The sequence below is a fragment of the Typopeltis vanoorti genome, chromosome 7 (genome assembly GCF_054136105.1).
Source record: "Typopeltis vanoorti isolate ZY-2024b chromosome 7, IOZ_Tvanoo_1.0, whole genome shotgun sequence".
Taxonomy (NCBI): Eukaryota; Metazoa; Arthropoda; class Arachnida; order Uropygi; family Thelyphonidae; genus Typopeltis; species Typopeltis vanoorti.
The window spans coordinates 26,961,661-26,982,268 of NC_143555.1; the positions used below are offsets into that span (position 1 = coordinate 26,961,661).

The 20,608-nt window shown below is 35.5% G+C and overlaps 1 protein-coding gene across 3 annotated transcripts in view; it reads left to right on the top strand.

Annotated features, from left to right (window-relative positions):
* Positions 1-20,608, top strand: part of Epg5 (ectopic P-granules autophagy protein 5) — a 923,436-nt gene that overhangs the window by 608,862 nt on the left and 293,966 nt on the right. For all 3 annotated transcript variants that reach the window (XM_090395201.1, XM_090395199.1, XM_090395200.1), the window contains exon 33: positions 14,884-15,015. In XM_090395201.1, coding sequence (XP_090251327.1) covers positions 14,884-15,015 — 132 coding nt within the window. The remainder of the gene's footprint in view (positions 1-14,883; positions 15,016-20,608) is intronic.

Below are 20,608 nucleotides of genomic sequence, written 5' to 3' on the forward strand. Positions count from 1 at the left end.
TTGTGCTACATAATGTGAAAATGTATGAGAATCTGTAAGTGCTAAGAAGGCTGCCAAGGAGTTTGTGAAAAAATTGGATAAAATTATTACAGAGGAAAATTATTTGCCATAGCAATTATTTTAATATGGATAAGACTTCCTTGTTTAGGAAAAAAATGCCCGAGCAGACATTCACCACAAAAAGCTGAAATCTATACCTAGTTTCAGAGCTCTTAATGCCCGTATTACGATTCTATTATGGGTAATATGGCTGGATATTAACTGAAACCATTTGTGATATGGCACAGTGAGAATCAACGAATCTTCAAAAACATTAGGAAGCATACTTCCAGTTCATTATTGGAGCAATAAGAAGTCGTGGATGACTCAAAAATTGTTTGAGGATACCTTAATCAACTGTTATGCAAGTGAAATAAAAAGCTATTGTGTGAAAGAAAATGTAGAATTTAAAATTTTATTAATTCTAGATAACACTCCAGATCATCTGTCTTTTAAGTCTTATAGCGGTGATCATCACAAAGTTCAAGGACATGTTTCTCCCTCTGAACACTACTTCATTGATCGAACCGATGGATCAGGGAGTTCTTGCAGTGCTTAAGGCTTATTATCTATGGACAAGTTTTTCACAAGCCATTTCTGCCACTGAAGGAAATGGCTAGACGCTCGTGCAGTTCTGGAAAACATTCAATATTTACCATGCAATATTAAAAATATTGCTGTGGCTTGGAACAAAGTGGCCTCTCAATGTATGAGTGGCATATGGAAAAAGACAATAAAAATATTTGTGCATGATTTTAGAAGTTTGTAATAGTGGGCCTAGCAAACAAATCTGAATCTTGAAGTGAATGATGACGACATAATTCAACTCATAGAAAGTTCCCCTGAAGAGTTGACCAACGAAGAATTGGTCAAACTGGAGGAACAACTGTTGCAGAAGAGAGAAAAGAGAAACAAGGAGAGGTAGTTAAACAATTCACAGTGAAGCTTGCAGAAATGTTCTCTGCAGTTAGCGATGTTCTCAAAATGGTTGAAGACATGGACCCCAGTATGAATGCTACATATTAGTAGAAAAACGGTCCACGCGGTTAGCCTAGTGGCTTTGTGCTTCACAACCATATGCCTGGGGAAGGAGTATCCTAGGTTCGATTCCCGTCGACGACGCGAGGAGTTTATCTTTCTCAGCCATAGCCAAGTTAGCTGGTCTTGGGCATGGACAGCAGGGTTTTTTCTGCCAGTTTATCTGGGGTTTTTCATCCTGCAAGCAGGCAAATCAGCCTCGTGAACACACACGGAATACTGACCCAGCTATAAGCCTGATTCATCAGCCTGTGCCTGTTCTGGAGCCCAGATAAAATTGGGGGGGGGCTAGATGGTGCCATATCCACCCGTAAAAAAAGGGGGGGGGGACTCATGGCTAATGTACCATTACAATGGTAAGGAGGGAAGGAAGTAGAAACGAATGTACATGATGTGCTTGCTTGCTATGAGCAAATTTATGATGAAAAGAAGAAGAGGAATAAACAAAGCTCATTGGAATAGTGGCAGTAACACACAATACAGTTTTATAATAATGTTTAAAAATTAAAATGACAGTGTGCTTATTATGGTTAAGTCCCTAACCCCTATAACTCTGTTGATTTAATGTATCAACTTGCGTCCTGCCAGATGGAACGGAACCCGGACGTAAGTCGAGGGATGACTGTATAATGAAATGGTATAAAAATTTCTGAGCAGGTGCACTCTTTTAATCTCCATTTGAGAATCATGGTGTAACTACTGCACTGAATATTGGTACCTTAATAAACATTTTATACTCCACTGTTCAGTGATCCCAGAATGGAACAGAACCCTTTGGTACCCCACTTGTCACCTTTATTTTTGGAGAAGATGCTTCATCCCTATAACTAAGTTATTAAATGACTATCCATCCACATCCTGCTGAATTCAACAGTAGTTTATCATGTTGTACTCTATCAAATGCTTTAGTAAAATCCAGATAAATCACTACATGAGTATCTCTGCTGTTCATCACACTGGTTACCTTATTATGAAATGTATTTTACCTAATTATGTAACCAAGTTACTAAGTTCCCATTTAACCCATGCTACTCTCTTAAAAGATTTCCATTCTCAGTCTCCAGTTTTGCATTCTTCTGTCTTTAGGAGAGTAGATCAGAGTTGCTAATTCAACATGTGGTATGAAGGTTATATGTCATTGGTACTTTGGCTAATGAACATTTAATAGTTTATGAACATCTTATGATTTAGTTCATTTTGTCTTGTGTAATAAGGTTCAACACAAGTGCAAAGTGCGTTGCTCGTGTACGTAATATTCTAATGGAAAAAAAATGGAGAAATCTCTAATGATTTGGATAGATGATTGCACTCAAGAAAATTCCATTGGATGGAAATCTTATTAAACAAAAACTCTCAAAGTTTATAAACATTTATAGTGCAGACCAGGTGTTCAATGCGGATGAATCCTAGTTATATTGGGAAAAAATGCAAAAACGCACCTATATTTAGAAAAATGAAAGATCAGCTTCTGGATGCAAAGTTTCCAAAGATAGAATTATCTATGGTTTTGTAGTAATGCATCAGGTGAAAATTGGAATACTTTGAGTAGGTATACTAATAAGAATAATATAAAATGGAAAACCCATGCATAATCTTGATAGATATTTTTTATTATAAAATTTCAACAAATGCTTTCATTCATCTTCAGTATACAGAGATGGAACAGCAATTAAACAATCTATTTAAGTTCGCAGAATGGAGCAAATTGTCACAAATTTCTTTATAAAGATATTCTATAAAAAATCAGCTCTTATGAAGGATTCTTGTTTTATTCCAGAGAAATCTATGCCTGGTGGAGATGTTGCATTGATGCCATCCTCTAATTCAAGATGAGATTTTGATATTATCCAAAGGGCATGATTTTGTCATTTCTCGTAAAAAGTTACCATTATTAGATTTTTTCCACTGCATATAGAGAGAGAGAGAGAGAGGTCTTTATTCTATTTCTCAGCCAACAGAATTTGGAATTTGATTTCAGAGTATGAAATCTTCAATGCTAAACCATCTCATCCCAGTCTATTCTTTTCAGAATTTAAATCTCTTAAGTCCTTGTGAAAGAACAAAAATTTGATTATTACAAAAGCCCCTAGATGAGAATGATATAGAAAGGTTTTGTTTCAAGACTGTTCTACTTACAGGCCTCTGATTTGATCTTGCTGGTTGCCAGATCAGTATGCTTAATATTTTCATTGATAATAGTTCTGCATAGGATAAAGAATTGAAGAAAAAGGCCTTCCATGCACATTCTCCTAGATTACATGGTTTGCCTAAGATTAATAAATGTTTCATTAAGGTCTGTTATTGATTGCCTCGGATGTCCTTATAAGTTATCTAAATATTTGTCCACTTTATTGGGTACTTCTACAGGAAAGTCTTCAACTTATATTAAAACACTTTGGATTTTAAAACCAAGATTGATGATCTTCATCTAGGCCCTTCTGATGTTATGATCAGTTTGTATAATCTCATTGTTGACTAATATTCCTTTATCAGTTACCATCAAAATTAGTTCAGCAAGAATTTCCTTTTGATATTGTCAAACATTTTGACTTTATTATTCACTATGGGTATTTAACTTTTCAAAACACATTTTACCACCAGATTGAAGTGATAGCTATGGGTAATTTACTTTCTCCTACTATTACCGACTATTTTATAGAACACTTTGAAAGATGTCTTCTCAACAGTATTTCACTGAAACCTTCACAATGGTATAGGTATGACGATGATGATTTTGCAATTTGGAATGAATCCATTTCACCTTAGAAAAAGACAATCAAATGGCTTTTTGAATTTGTTAATTGTTCATTGACTCTATGACAACCTGCAATTTTCAATATTTCTGAAGAAGAATCATGCAGGCTGCTCTTTTAATTATCCTAGTCAAAAAAATTGAAACTATTAAGACCTTAATACACGGTGCCAAATCTTTGTTCTTCAGATGAACTTCTATAGAAAGAATTGCAACATTTTAGCTCAACTTTCTTATCAAATGATTTCAGTGACATCTCATCAATGAAACATTCATCAGCAAGATGTTTCATTGATGATTCATCCCTAATGTGTGAGTAATTTGTGAACACATTACAAAATTTCAAAAACTCTGAAAAAACTCCAAGTTTTTTTTTTTTTGCCTTTTATCCTGAAAAAATTCTCACCTTTTTCTCATCTCCTAAGGACTCTTGGTTTTCTGGATGTTTACCAGATTTCTTGCTTAAGTGGTTTATCTTATTACCGACAATCTGCAGATCTGCTTTTATTTGTTATTGAGAATATAAATTGCACATTCAATACTATGAACTTTAGCCTTGAATAGCCAGGGCTTGCTGAACACATGCTATCTCCACAAAGCTCAGTTCTCTGGAATATGACAACAATCCTTCCTTGGGAGTTAGTACTATTTCTATTTGCTAATTTTTCCTCATGTTTAATTTAATTAATTTATTTATTTTTCTAAGTTAGGAAAATGTCGACTGTTAATTGTTTAATTGCTGTTTCATCTTTGTACAAAACATGTCTGAAATACAGGTTAAAAGTTTGCAATAAAAATATCAAGAATTTTTTATGTTATTTTTTCATCTTGTATTATACTGATTAGTATTTTATATTTCTGTAGTCATTCAGCTATTTAGTTACATCTAATTTTTAATTAAATGATTATCCACAATTACTTATTAAGTAATTCAGCAGTGTATTTTGAATTGGTCTATAATGTATATTCAAATTATGAAAAAAAAGGTGCTTGTCTACTTACCTAGGATGTAGATTTAATGGTTTTATTTTATTGAGAGTTGCTGTGATGATTTTGATTTGTTTTCACATGTGAAAATAATTACTTTTTCTTCTTCTTCTTTTCAACCATTTTCTGTCCACTCCTCCAGTTCTTTCCACCTTTCTCTGTTCTTGACAATGGTTGACCAATTTTTCCCAAAAAAATTTGACAATTTATCGCTCCACCTTCTTTTAGGATGTTCTCGGCCTTGTTTCCCTTCTTTTGGAATCCAGTTCGTTAGTATTGTCCATCACTCATCTTCTCTTCTGGATAGATATCCAGCCCATTTCCATTTTAGTCGCTTGTGGTGAAGAATGATGTCAGTAATCACAGTCACATAATCATAATCAAAATAATCGCAGTCATCATTAAATAATAATGTTCATGTATCACTGATAAGATGTATAAGAACATACAGAGTACAGAAAAGGCCAAACATGAGATGTTGAACGTGATTGATAACTTGAATAAGAGAAAGCTTTAAACCAAACTTTTCGAAAATAGAAGAATCTTGTGGTGCCACCTGTTGTATCTTTTTGTTGTCGAAAGCAGCAACCTTCATTAATGTTGTGTCAACTGTTTATGACATTTGTTTCATTAGAAGCCGAGTTATAATGCAAAGAGTGGCAGTGTGTTTTGACGAACTGTCAGAAAATGAGTTTCGAACAGAGAGCTGCGATTGACTTTTGTGTTAAATTTTATCGAAATGCATCAGATGCTTCAAAAAGCATATACGGTGAGAGTACTGAGTGGAGACCACCAGAAGAGGGGCATCCGAAAAAAAGTCAGTGGAGAAGTCAAAAGTAAAAATTAAAAAATTGTTCTCGCCTGGCCAAAGGGTCAATGGTGAGTTTTATCTCGAAGTTTTTGAAGTGATTGATAGCGAGAATTTGTCACGTACATCATGAATATCGTGACAACCGTTAGTCGAACCAGATACTCTTGGCATTATAACTTGGCTCTTCTAATGAAACAAATGTCATAAAGAGTTGGCACAACACTAATGAAGGTTGCTGCTTTCGACACCAAAAAAGATACAGCAGGTGACGCCACTAGTTTCTTCTATTTTCGAAAAGTTCGGTTTCTTTTTGGACATAGGGTGTATATATATATATATATATAATGAAGAATTAAACAAAGCTGTTATCATTATATGAAATCAGGATAAAAAATCACATAGCATGGATATTGCATCATATCAAAAATTGGTTGAAAGCATGCCCAGAGGGTAGTTGCCATCATTCAGGCTAAAGGTGGGTCTCATGCATTACTAGCAATGTAATTGAAACATTTTTTTTTTTTTTTTTTTTGCCTCAACTAGGTGTTTAAATATGTTTTGTCAACATTGTGTGTTTATTAATAAGTGCCTCCTTAGCATAGCTTTAAGAAAAACAGTACATTGTAACCTTTATTTGGAAAAGAGACCTGAAGTTAATTCTAGTTATAATAACAGAAATCTTTATATGTGCTTTTTCAGCTGAAAGCGAGTTAGCCAATTTCATTTGGAGGTAGTCTTGTTTTTTCTCCTGAAAACATAGGTTTTTCATCTCGCATACAGACAAATCGACCTAGAGAATACATTCAATTTACAGACAGAAAATACTATTTGTAGTGGACAGTAAATGGCGTGTGGTGATGGCAGTAGTGTCATTGTATAGTTGTAGGCTTAAGTAGGTGACAGATGATGAGTTGTGTGCAGTGGGGTAGTGTGCACTCTTACAGAGAGTCCTTGGACATCCTTGCAGATGTCACATAATAATAGTAAAAAATTCACCATGGAAGCAGTGTTTTAAAAAAACACGATACCATGTTTTTTGGAGGCCAAGGAAGCTGTTGATGTGACTTTTATTCTTATGATGAAGATTAAACTAGAGGATGAGTTTCGGGATATCTGGTACATTTCATTATAAAGTGACAACAGAATAGGAGAAGGTAAATCAATAAATTATTGTACAGCACAGTATTACTGTACCTTGGAAAGGCATTTGACAGAATGTCACATGGAAAGTAAGAATTCAAACTGAAGCTTATGATGATGCAAAAATAAATTTATTAGGATTGGAAGAATGCTTTGCTGACAGGAATCAAGAAATAATGCATGTGAAGCTCAAGTTAACAGCAAACACTGGCATACAACAGGGTGAAGTATAAGACATTTTCTTTGGATTTATTATTGGATCATGATTCTTTATAAATATATGTATACAATCGTCTAAGTTTCACCAGCTTGAGTCTGTCTGACTTCTTCAGGACTTCACTTCACTAACATTAAATGCTAAAAAAAGAATGCAGTAACAACAGTAGAATTAATTAAAATTGAAAAGACACGTGACATTAAGAGCATGGATACTTAGTCATTGTTTGTAGATCGCGTTTTATTTTTTTTCGCGAAATTGAGTTCTGCTAAACAGTGAATTTATTAATCTCAACAGAAATCAAGGCATGATATTAAAAGACATTTGGAAAAGCTTAATAAATTCACTCTGGATAATTTCAAGAAGAGAAATCGCATCTTGTCTGGCAATTTGAGTGTTATCAAAAATAACTAGATGAAAATGGTTCTTTTTTGTGAGAAATAAGAGAGAACTGGGTTTTACTAGAATTGAAGTTGATGAGGTTTTCTGAGCCCTTTTGAAGGATAGCTTGGAGGTCAGAATTGAGGGCAGTGGTGCTTGATGTTCTGAAAGTTGAAGTGAGTTGTGTAGAGTAAGGTTTGTCAAATGAAAGGGAAGAGTACAATGTGCTGTCATTTGCAATATTGTGTATGGTGTTCGAGATCAACTGAAGTAGGTCATTGATATGCAGAAGCAAGAGGGATAGCAAATGATAGGAGTTTGCTTAGTAAGCCTTTGTGCCAGACCTGGTCAAAAGCTTCAGATATATCAAGTGCAACCACTTGAGATTCACCAAATTTCTCCATGCCATTTGTCCAGAGATGGGTGATATATGAGAGTAAATCTCCTGTTGATGAGCAGCGGCAGAATCCAAAATGGTGGTTGCTTAATAGCTGTGTGCCTTCACGGTAGTGTAGGAGTTGAGAATTGATGGTTTTCGCCACCACTTTAGATAGGACTGAGGTGAGTAAGATAGGGTGGTAGTTAGATGGCAGTGATTTGTCGCCCTTCTTAGGAATGAGTTCGATATAGGCCAATTTCCAGGCTTTAGAATATACAGGGTGTTCGGGATAAATTTGACAGTTTCGTAAGGAAAAAGAAAATCTTCTTTGTATCTATTAAATTTAATGAATTGACAAAAAAACATTACAGGCAGAGTTAATTACAATACTATCAACAAGATTTACTCAAAATAACCACCATTAGCATCGATCACAGCTTCAATTCTGCTTCGGAACCTCGAACAAGCTGATGCTACAGTCTCCCTGGGAAGGGCCGCAAAAACTGTTTTAATTTTATCCATTAACTGGGCTTTTGTATTACTGGAAGTGCGATTGGTGTCTTTTTCAACTGCGCCCCATACAAAATAATCCATGGGGTTAAGGTCTGGGGAGTTTGGAGGCCAAACATTTGGACTGGTGAAGTCGTAGAAATTTTCAGACAACCATTTTTGACTTTTCCCAGAGGTGTGGCAAGGGGCCGAATCCTGCTGCCATACATACGGCCTACCTTTGGCTACCCTTGTTATCCAGGGCTTGACTACAGTTAGCAACTCCACGAACAAAGCCCGAATTCCAATGCCAGGGTTCTTCAACACCTGTTCCTGCAGATTTGCGAGGAATTCTGCTGTACGAACGCAATCAGATCGTCTGCTAGGGATCTTTCTTCTTGCTACATCCTCGTAGTCACCATTGCAAGTCTCTAGTTCATGCCTGATTGTTTTTACTGTATTCAGGGAGCATTGGGCAGCAGTCGTAATATCCTTATTTTGATGGCGGGCACGAATCATCATGATACAAGTTATTCTCTTCCATGATTCAGGTGGGTTCCAGCTATCCATCCTTTCTGACATCTTGTATATGAATGAAGAAGGGTCCAAACTTTTAAATGAAGAGAAGTGTGTGTTAATACATGTAACTTACGGAAAAATATAATTAATTATAAATATGTCAAATTTATCCCGAACACCCTGTATATACCAGTAGAGTAAGAGAGTATGTACAGGTGACATAGGATAGGAGCCAGGAATGCCATCAGGGCTAGATTTTTTTTTCTTTTTTGTGTCTAATTTAGACAATAGATTTCTGATCCTTTTCTGGCAAAAGGATATGGGGGGGGGAGCATTTGCCATTGTCAGTTATGCATGCATTGGAGGCAAAGTATGAAGCCAGGAGATTAGCTTTTTCTGTGGGTGATGATGCAATAGAGCAATCTGGGCATGATAGGGTTGGAATAGTGTAGGGCAAAAGTCACAACCAGTTGCTTTGCCAAGAGACCAAAAGGCATGGCTGCCATTTGGGCAGGCTGCAAGTTTCCTGCTTTTTGTGTGTTCACATTCTGTTTAGGAAGCATTGATAGATTTCTTCCATCAGTTTCAATCATCAGTATAAGATTAAAGGTGGATGGAGTTCTTGATATGAAGCAGTTGTATTTTGATTGATTTTTTATTTGTACAGCCTTGGCAAAATCTTTTGGAGAACCAGAGTTTAGTTAGGGGATGGCAATTCAGAGAAGTGGTGGAGAATGCATTTTTCCATGCCGGTGAGGATTACTTTTTGTGATACATTGGTGTTATGGACATTGTAATCTCCTAGATGATGACTTCATTGGTAGGTGAGTGGGACTGGAGAAAATTAAATTTTAAGGAGTGGAAAGTAAAGAGCTCAGAGTGGTTGGTGGCGATAGAGATATCAGATGAGTTTGGCTGAGTACTCTCCCTCCATACCTGAGGAATGGAGGGAGCGTACTCTTGTTCCCATCTACAAGGGTAAAGGGGATGCACAAGACTGTAAAAATTACAGAGGAATAAAGTTGAAGTCCCACACAATGAAAATCCTAGAAAGGGTTCTTGATGGAAGACTGAGGAAGGAGGTGGAGATTGCAAAAGAGCAATTTAGCTTCATGCCTGGTCAGTCGGCCACAGATGCTATCTTTGGGGTACGACAGATAATGGAAAAGTTTCGAGAGAAGCAAAGGTAGCTACATCTGGTATTAATTGGTCTGGAGAAAGTGTCTGATGGAGAAGAAGGTTCTGGAGAAATATGTCAGGTTGTTGCAATAGATGTACAGAAATGTGAATAGAAGTGTTCGGGCCTGTCTGGGACAGACAGAAAGTTTTCAAGTAACAGTTGGCTTGCATCAAGGGTCAGCATTAAGTCCATTTCTGTTTAATATTGTGATGGAGGAGGTGAGGGACTTTAGCTATTTAGGTTCAACAGTGGAAGAAGATGGATGAACTGAGAAGGAAGTGGGATGCAGGATACAAGCGTGTTGGAGGAACTGGAGGGAGATGGCCGGAGTGTTATGCGATAAGTGTGCCAATCAATCTGAAAAGCAAAATCTATAGGACAGTAGTGAGGCCAGCTATGACATATGCTATAGAAACTGTGGCCGTGAGGAAAAATAACATCAGCAGGATGGAAGTAGCAGAGATGAGAATGCTTAGGTAGATGTGCAGTGTGACCAGAAAGGATCGTCTGAGAAATGACTATGTGAGGGGAACAGTGAAAGTTACGAACTTAGGAGTGAAGATAAAGGAGGCAAGGTTGAGATGGTTTGGTCATGTGATGAGGAGGGAGGACGAATATGTGGGAAGAAGGGTCATGCAGATGGATGTGCAAGGAAGGAGGAAGCATGGGCGGCTAAAGAAGAGATGGAGGGAACTGGTAGAAGAGTACTTAAGGATGAAGAAGTTGGATGTGGTGACAGCCCAAGACAGAAGGATGTGGAGGAGACTCATCATCAACAGTGACCACACTTAAGTGGGAGAAGCTGCAGAAGAAGGGAAGAAATGTTTTCAACCAAAGAAGGCCAAAGTTGGGCAATTGTAGGTTAGGTGCTCTCTGGCAGGTATGTCAGAATGGATATGTGCACAGACACCACCCTGTTGTCGAAAGCTAAACCATGTGTAGTTTGGAAGGTTGAGATGGATAGTGCTGGGCAGAAAGTGAGATTTGAGTTTCTGCTAAAAGAGTAAGTTGAGGTTTGGTGGACTGCAGATGGTAGTGCACACTGTTAAGGTTGGAGTTAAAGCTACAAATTTGGTGAAGTGGATATGCAAGTTCTGTGAGGCATGTATTTGATCGCAAGGGTCCTTGTGGCTACTAGTGGCATCACTTGATTTTTTGCACTAGTTTGGCTTGTTTGTAGTCTATGATCCAACTGTGGTCTTCATTTTGGCGATTTTCTTCAAGTTGTCTTTGAAATTGACGTTTGTGTTCCCTCTGGGCAAATGTTAAGTCAATTCAAGCACATATGCACAATTGGGTCAAGTGTCCTTTAACATGTTGTTTATCAGCATTGTTAATTTGGATGCACTTATTGGTGTGTCACAGGTCACTTTCAGGAGACATGGAAAGTTTGTTCCCTCCTTTCTTTTCATTATGGGACAGAAACGGTGGCATTTGATGATGTTTCTGGGATCGAAGTTGCATTCTCCTGCTAATTGCTGATGTCTTCTTTTAATGATTTACCATTTTCCATCAGAAAGTTCAGAATAACGGCGTTGAATCTCTTGAATCCCTTGATCGACGCGCACTGTGGATGCGATTAGGGCATGGAGTTCATTAGCAGGCAAGGGTGCACTTGTGATCAGGCACTGGCCATCGAGTATCTATAGTTTTGTTTCCAGCGCTCAGATTTTGGAAGAGAAAGTTTTGATCATCATATTAAAGTGTTATTTGTGGTTTTTGACTTGTTTGCCTAATTTCAGTAGCTGTTTTGCAGAAGAAAGGCTTATTGACTTTGATAAAAAGCCTGTCTGCCAATTCATCTATATTTGCACAGGAAGCATATTCCCAGTGGCAACAGAAATCACATAAAATACCTTTTTTTCAGTAACTTCAGTTTTACAACTGCGGCGCTTCACATTGTCATTCAGTTTGTTGGCGATCGATGGTGTTGCACCGATGAGAATCGAGGTACTCTTTTGTCATTGGCCTTTGTTGCTGCCATCTTTACTTCGTACAGTAGGAATGGCGGGCACTTTCACGTGGCTGTTTTTTTAATTGTAAAGATAACTGATTTGATGGACTATGAGTACTTAAAAGTTGTGCGGAAGTAATCCACTCCTTAGTACCCTCTGTTTTCTTTCCGTTTACTGCTTGTTTTGTACAAAAAACACTTGCAATAACAATAAAACTCTGGAACTTTACCACTGTGTCCTCATTCTTTTGAAAACCAATTTACAAAATCTGTGCACTGTAGTCCATATGTGATTGAATCAAAGCCTTATACTGTGGAACCATAACTTCCTTACTTCTACTTGTCAGTGTCCTTCACATCGTTGCCATAATCTGTTTTGCTGTGTTCACAATTCTAGCAGTGTGTCCCCAAAATTTTAGGTCTCTATCCACAATCGCTCCTAGAGTCTTCATTTCCACTATTTCCTCCGAGATATTTTCCGCTAATTGTATACGCCGATATTTATACCCAGAAAAGTTAGAATCTGATTTTCTTCCTAAATGGCAATTCTTTATATGTTTCAAAATGTTGGTGTTATTCAGAGCAGTCTAGTTTTATCAAAAAGTCTGATACTGTGTAAGGATCTTGATATTATATTCAGATAAGTGCATTAACATTTATATAATATGGTAGGGAGGGAGGGAATTATTTGAATTATATTAAAGTAACAAGGTTTGCTCTTAATATAGTCCTTCATTTGAATGTTGAAAGTTTATTTTTCACTTGGGTTAGACTATAATAAATTTAGTTTAATCCCTTATACACGTGTGAGCAAACAAAGTTTACTCCTGAAAATATCTTCAGGACTGAATATGATGTTGTACTACCTTACTGGGGTAAGATAGTGCAACTCGTAGCTAAGGTGGAGCAAGAGTAATTTAATAAAAAAAAGGTGCACACCTTTTGGCATCTCCTATAGGTAAAGATGACCTCACTATTGCTTCTGCCTGGTATCTCCACCACTGGGCCTGGCTCCCACTGAAGAGACCTCAATAAAGGTCGAAACTAGTCTGGGTAGTGTCCAATCCCTTAATGGATAACATTATACATATCCGCAAGGAGATTTGTTTTGTATTATGGGTGTTAAATTGTGAATGAAGCTATGTTATGTAATTTATTTTTTTTCATTCACATTTAACATTGCTTATTAAATATTAATCATGGCTCATATAAATTTATTTATTATTCCTTAAATAAGAATTACTAATTAAAAATTTATTCAAAACCTGACCTATTATTAGTTTATAAAATAATATGTTTAGAATTTTGTATAACTAAATATATATGGTGTAACATAAAGTGTATTTTTATATTTAACTGTATACGTAATCAAAAGTTGAAGAAGTAGCTTAAATATTCTGTTGTTCTTATTTGTCAAATATTTAATGTTATGTAATCAGTCATCTAGTAGTAAGAGAGCATACATTACATTAGCAAAATGTTTACGTTTAGTCTGTTGTCATGGAGACGCACGCGTAAACAACCACGAGTGGAGTAGAGCGTGGCATTCGAACGAAGGTGGGAGTGAAGGTCATAGATAGATAGAGAGAGAAAGCAGGAAGAGAAGGAAGGTCATAGATAAGACAGGGAAGGAGAGAAGAATTATTATTAAGGAGTGAGGAGAGAGTTTTGCGGAACCAAGATTATAAAATCCTCAGGGCAGAAATTTATGAGTATAGTGTTCGGAAGTGAACCTATAAGTAGTGAAACATAAAGTTTAATGTTATAAGCGAAATCTGCTGTTGTTTTGAAGAAAGGTTGATGCCGTAATCAGATAAAAGGAAACTGGACAGTCAATGCGAAAATTCTGATTAGTTCCAGTTAATCTGGATTACGATTAAATTCTATGTTGCCCTAGGAAAAGGTTATATTGATTACTTGGAGAAAAGTGAACAGGGAAAAGATATTAGTACCTAATTACTGTTGTTTGGAATAGTGAAGTGCGACTTACAGTAATACAGTTTAAACTATGGAGAATATTTGTTATGTGTGTTCCGCTAATGTTAATTAAGTTAATTCATAAGTGCTCTCTCAATAATTTGATGTATTGAAGAATTTGTCTGGTAAGAGTAGTTGTATAAGTTTCTCTATTCTAGCATTAACTGTGATATATCTCTGATGTTCAACAACCGGAATATATTTGCTTGGAATATAGCTTACGTAGTTTATTGCCTGCTGTGAATATAAACATTGAGCTGATAGATTTGTGAAGACTGATTAAATGTGAAATTGTTATATTAACTTGAGATAAGAAGATTTGTGTTTTTGAGACTGTGAATAGTATATGAAGGTTAGAACATTGAATTAGCATCAGTGGCCTAAGAAGATGTGTTAAGTTAATTGTATAGTTCCATTTTAAAATAGAGTTCTTGTATTTGTTAACCATATCATATATTAAATGTTTTATTTTGTTGATCTAAATATTGTGTTTGCCTGAATTCCTTATTATTGCACCGTTCATAAACATTCAAATCTTGCGGGAACCCCAAGTAAAAATGATAATAGATGATTTGGCCTAATGAGATGACTGCTAACTTAATTTAGAACTGATCCTACTATTTATATAGACTAATCTAAGAATAGGGTGGCGCAGTATAAATATAAATTTCCCTACTTTTGGATCGGTGATCATTTCGTAATTAGTTGTATTATTCATAAAAGTGACTTGAAACTAGATAGATTTAGAACACGACAGAAAAGAGTCGTCACGACATGGGAGATACTGGGATAGGAGTGTTGGTATCTTGCTCCACCTTTGCTACGAGTTGCCCGGAGTTGTACTACCTTACTCCAGTAAGGTAGTAAAACACCATATTCAGTCCTGAAGATATAGTCAGGTGCAAACTTTGTTTGCTCACACTTGGATAAAATTATTATAGTCTTTCATTTGGTGATAATGATTTACATATCACTCTTTCAACTCTGATAATAATAATATATGATTCTCTTCAATTTCAGTTTGAATTGAAACAAAGACTTACTAAACCTGGAATTCCTCTTGCTGAACAAAAGAGATTAATTACTATAATAGGAAATGCTCTTTTTTGCTGTGGTTTCAGTCCCACAAATGATCTACTTCGACTGCATGAGGTATTTATTTTAAATGCATTATTATCTTTATATAATTCATATAATCAATTTTATCCTTCTAAACTAAAGAAGAATTAGAAATCAATCTGAAAGGAACAAGAAATGGAAAATCACCTGGAGAAGATAAGCTAGGTTCAGAACTATATAAATACGCAGGAACAAGATTCCAAGAAAGACTCCTATTATTTTTAAATAAAATTTACTCAACTGGTATCCCCCCAGTGGAATGGAAAAAAGCAATTGTGATTCCTATCTTTAAGAAAGGTAATAGAGATGACCCTAAGAACTATAGAGGTATCAGCATACTAAATTCCTGTTACAAAATATATAGCAGAATATTAAATAGCAAACTAATGAAATATTCCGAAAACTTTATTTTAGAAGTACAGAATGGATTTAGTAAAGGGCGATCATGTATAGACCCAGTCTTTTGCCTAAAGTTAATAATAGAGAAAAGAAGAGAATGCAGTTTAGAAACACATATTGCATTTATTGACTTTGAAAAAGCATTTTATTTAACATATTAAAAGAAAGACAAATACCAAATAATATCCTATCATAAGTATATATGAAAATAATCAAATACAAATAAGATTAACTCATGAGCTATCATATACGAGAGAGAGAGAGAGAGAAACCAAGGGGTCCAACAGGGATGTCCCATCTCAGCAACTCTCTTTAATATTTACATAAATGGAATAAAAATTTCCATCAAGGTATTAAACTTTCTCTAACTTAAACACTCTCCTTTTTGCCGACGACCAAATAATAATTACAAATTCTGAAGATAACTTATAGAAAGCTATTTTAGATCTAAATGGGATAACCAAAGATTATGGTATGATAATATCAACAGAAAATCAAAAACTATGGCCTTTAAAGGACAAGATCCAGCAAGAACTAAAATAGTAATAGATAACAAGATCTTAGAACAGGTGAATTCATTTAACTACCTAGGATGTACGATCACATATGAAAATGAAAAAGATATAAACGTAAAAATTGCAAAATATTTAAAAATAACAGGTGTAATTAACTCTATATTTAAACCAAACCTAGTTCAAAAACAAATCAGACTAAAAGTATACAATACATTAGCCCTGCCAGTCTTATTGTGTGGAAGTGAAATCTGGACAATAAAACAAAAAGACAAACAAATATTAATAACAGCAAAAATGAAGTTTATGAGAAAAACTGCAAACTATACTCTATTTGATCACAAAAGAAACGAAGAAATTGTGAAAGAATTAAACCAAGAATCAGTAATAATAGAAAAAATTAAAAAATAAAAACACAAATGGATGATGTGAATTTTATCCTTCATTTATTTATTAAAGACCCAACCCTGGTAGTTTTTGTGTTATACTATTTTTAATGTTTATTGAAACTACAGAAATCTTGACTGTTATAATAACAATTATAACTTTCATTAATTTAGTAAATTTACTTTCATTGGTTCTTTCATTTCTTTTCTTATTTTCAGATTGCACACACTTTTTGCTAAATTTGCTGCCTGTTTTTTCAGCAGCACTGATAGTACAATAATGCTTTTGATCCATGGACTAGTATCTTTCCTCTGCTTTGAATTTCTCATTGTCACACACACTGCACTACCATATGTCATTATGGTATATGCATTGTAAAGGTTATTCCTGAATGTTGACAACATTACTTGCATTTTGCCAGCCTGGTTGGCTGAGTGGTTAGTGTACCCGCTCTCCAACCAATGAACAGGTTGCAGATTTGAATCAAATCAGAAACATCTATGCTGCCATAGGCATGGATGTTTTTGATTGTCTTTAGGTGGGAGATGAATTTCAACACTTGGTGTAACGCTGTCCCAATTATTGGTTTGAAGTGGCTTGAAAAAAGTTCCATGTTTTTCCTGTACAGCAGGGTTCTATACTGCGTTCTATATAAAAATAAATAAAAAAATCACAGAAAACTATATAAAAATGGAGGAGAAATCCTTAGCCCACCCATGGTATAAACGTACTATTAATAACCTTTTGTTGGTGGGAACCACATAAAACAGCATTCCTCTATGCCAGGTTTGAACTCGATCATGTAACCTTTCACAATGCCAACTAAGTAAGTCTCGCACTCCATCTGGCTGCATGCAGTTATTTAATGCATACAGAGCAGGGCACTTGATTTTCCTTAACATCTGTACTGACAGTTCAAAATCTGAGACCTCTGTTGGTGCTGCTGTATTCCTTACTTTTATCATATCCAATCAGATCCCAGTTGATTGCTGTAGTTATACAGCAGAGTTGCATACAAATTCACCTTGCAATTACGCATGCAAAAGATGAATTCCACCAGAAGTGCATAATTTATTCAGACTTACTGAATATATTACAGGCCATTTTCTCTGTAAAATCTACATCCCGTGCTTTGTGAGGTCCTACAGCTGTCATACAAATTGAAAGTCCTTAATTTTGATATTCAGATATGATGGATTTGCAACCATATTGGAATCAAAGAAAAGGGGTGCTTAAGGGTCAAAGCTGTATAACTGAGAGGAGACCTCCACATAGCCTTTAAAGGAATGCAGAGAACCGACCAGGGATTCTGACCTAATGTTCAATCCTCAGCTTCTCGTGGTGCACCCTGTTGGGTATCTACCTGGATACTGAACGAACGAGGATGGGCTGGCAATTTGGGATTTAGCCGACCAAGTTGTATTCTAATTGGTTAAACCAAAATAAAAAATGATGGTACAACATGACAAAATTTCATGCTGGCTGGGACGTCGCCCAATCTCCTATCAGTATCTCCCATAATGCAAAACACATCTCCTTGTGGTTATATATAATGTTATGCATAAGGGAAGGGCCACTACCCAGACTAGTTTTGACCTTTATTGAGGTCTCTTCAGTGGGAGCCAGTCCCAGAAGTGGAGATACCAGGCAGAATCAATGACGAGGTCTGATAGGAGTGATGTTAGCTTGGTCCACCTTTGCTACGAGTTACCCAGTGTTGTACTACCTTACCCCAATCCTGAAGATATTTTCAGGTGCAAACTTTGTTTGCTTACACTTGGATAAAGGATTAAACTAAATTTATTATAGTCTAACCAAGTGAAAAATAAACTTTCAACATCTTTCTCTAAATCCAGAGTAATTTAATAAAAAGGTGGCACACCTTTGGCATCTCCTATAGGTAAAGATGACCTTGCCATTGCTTCTGCCTGGTATCTCCACTTCTGGGCCTGGCTCCCACTGAAGAGACCTCAATAAAGGTCGAAACTAGTCTGGGTAGTGGCCCTTCCCTTAATGCATAACATTATACATATCCGCAAGGAGATGTGTTTTGCATTATGGGAGATACTGATAGGAGTGATGTACCTTTGCAAAGAGTTTCCCGGTGTTGTACTACCTTACCCCAGTCCTGAAGATATTTTCAGGCACAAACATTGTTTACTCACACTTGGATAAAGGATTAAACTAAATTTATTATAGTCTAACCAAGTGAAAAATTAACTTTGTCCTAAACACTGGATCACTCTCCTTTAAATTAGGATTACAATGGTGTATAAGTTCTAAAAGTAGCAGTTTACATTTTTAAAAAATGATGTTAAATGCTTAATTACTCATGAATGTGATTCCTCTGAAGCAATGAAGCTCTTTTATCATCAGGGTGTGGGCTTAAATCGATTTTACGTTATGAATAGAGAAACTTTATAAGATGTTTTTAGCTGAAGAAGGTTAACAAGATAGGCTCATACAAAAATGGCAGGGTTTTTCTCCTAGAAACTTGCCATTTTTTCTTCAGAAACAAAGACAGCATTACTTGATTAGGAATAATATAACAATAAACTCTTGAGAATTTATGCAATAGGTGCTAGAATTCAAAAAACATTTTATTATCCTGGACTTTTGTGTTTTATGACATCAGTTTGGTAATTTTGTCATAATTGAAGAATGATCTTTCAAAAAAGCTTTTAACTCAAAAATCTGCTACATCACTGAACTTTTTCAAAGTCTACCTTTCCAGAAACTTAGGACTTAAAATGACAACAGTAAGTTTTCTGTTGTTTTTAAATTGGTCTTTCTCATTTGTGTAATTACTGTAAATAATAATTATTAAGTTATTATTTAATTCTTATGTCAACTGACCACCCAGGAAACATGAGTCCATCTGGCACTTAAAGCTCCTATTAAAAATTGAAGTGATTTCTAGGTTACAAGAGATATCTCTGTCGATACCTATGTGTTCTGTAGCTTTGAAATCAATTCTTGTTAGTAAACTTTCTCACTCTGTTAAATTGGGCAAAAGTGTAATCCCTTTCCTTCTTTGTGGTAATTAATTTTAAAAAATAGTGCTTCTTGTATTTTAGAACAATGATATCTACATTGCATATCTAAGAGGGTTTTCTTAATGCTATACCAACTTATTCTTAAAATATGAAGATTCCTTTGTGGAGGATTCTAAATTTATAATGCAGTCATTGCTTCATGATATTTGCAGGAGACTGATTTTAGAATGAATAAGAAAATATTCCATGAAGTTGTATATTTGTAAAAAAACACAAATGCAGAAGTGGCACACTATAGTGAACACTATAAAGAAATGAAGTGCTGTCATATACTTTGGAAAATTCTCGGCCTAGACAGATGATGATGACAGGAAATGTTTAGGCAAACAAGTTTGACAACTGCAAAGTTGAACAATCATTATGGGAGATTATAACTATATCAGTACAAATTGGACAGAGGAAACAACAAACAGTAGTAAGGGAAATCCAGAAAAACAGTAATTTTTTTTGGATTTCTTGAGGGATGAATGTCTTAGAAAGCATATAGTAGAGAGAGAATGTAAGGATGAAGAGTTTGGATTTGGTCCTAGTGTCAGAGGATATTATTTTAACTGAGATCTGATCCTTATCCCCAGTTGATTAAAGTGTGTAGTATTGACACGGAGGATGAATATATCATGGGGAAAGGAATTTATATGAAATTATGGGACAGTTCCATCGGTGGAATAAGTACAAAAAGAGTGAGATCAGTAGTTCATGGGAACTAGTTAAGATATGAATCAGCAGCAGTTGCAAACTGCATACCTCAAGTAAGAAGGATAATAGGATTCGATAGAAAGTGAGTGACCATTAAAATCAAACAAGTTTAGTTTGAGGAGAATATGTGGCAATGGTGGATCATGGGAAGACTGGTATTGCAATCCAAAAAAATTCCTAAGAAATTCTTTCATTATAGGAGGAGAAATATTGTGGATGAATTATTCCCATTAGATAGAAATGGGCATCAAGTGACCAATGCAGATGAAATAGTGGAATTGTTTAATTATCACTTTATGAAGGTATTTCATAGATGCTTTAATATTGGTATGTAAGTTGTCATACTTAGAAAACTTAAACTTACATGAAATAAATCTATTAGCTGTAAACTTTTTGTCTATGTATCATAGGCAGCCTTTAAGTGTACTGAGGAAGTCTATTATACATAGGTGAAAATTTTGCAGGTAATAAATTTATTTTGCATAAGTTTAAGTTCCTGTGTTTAAATTTTTCTAAGGTATTTCTTCTGTGAAAAGTAGACTTTATTCGTGGAGGAATGAAGAGAGTTGTAGGTTT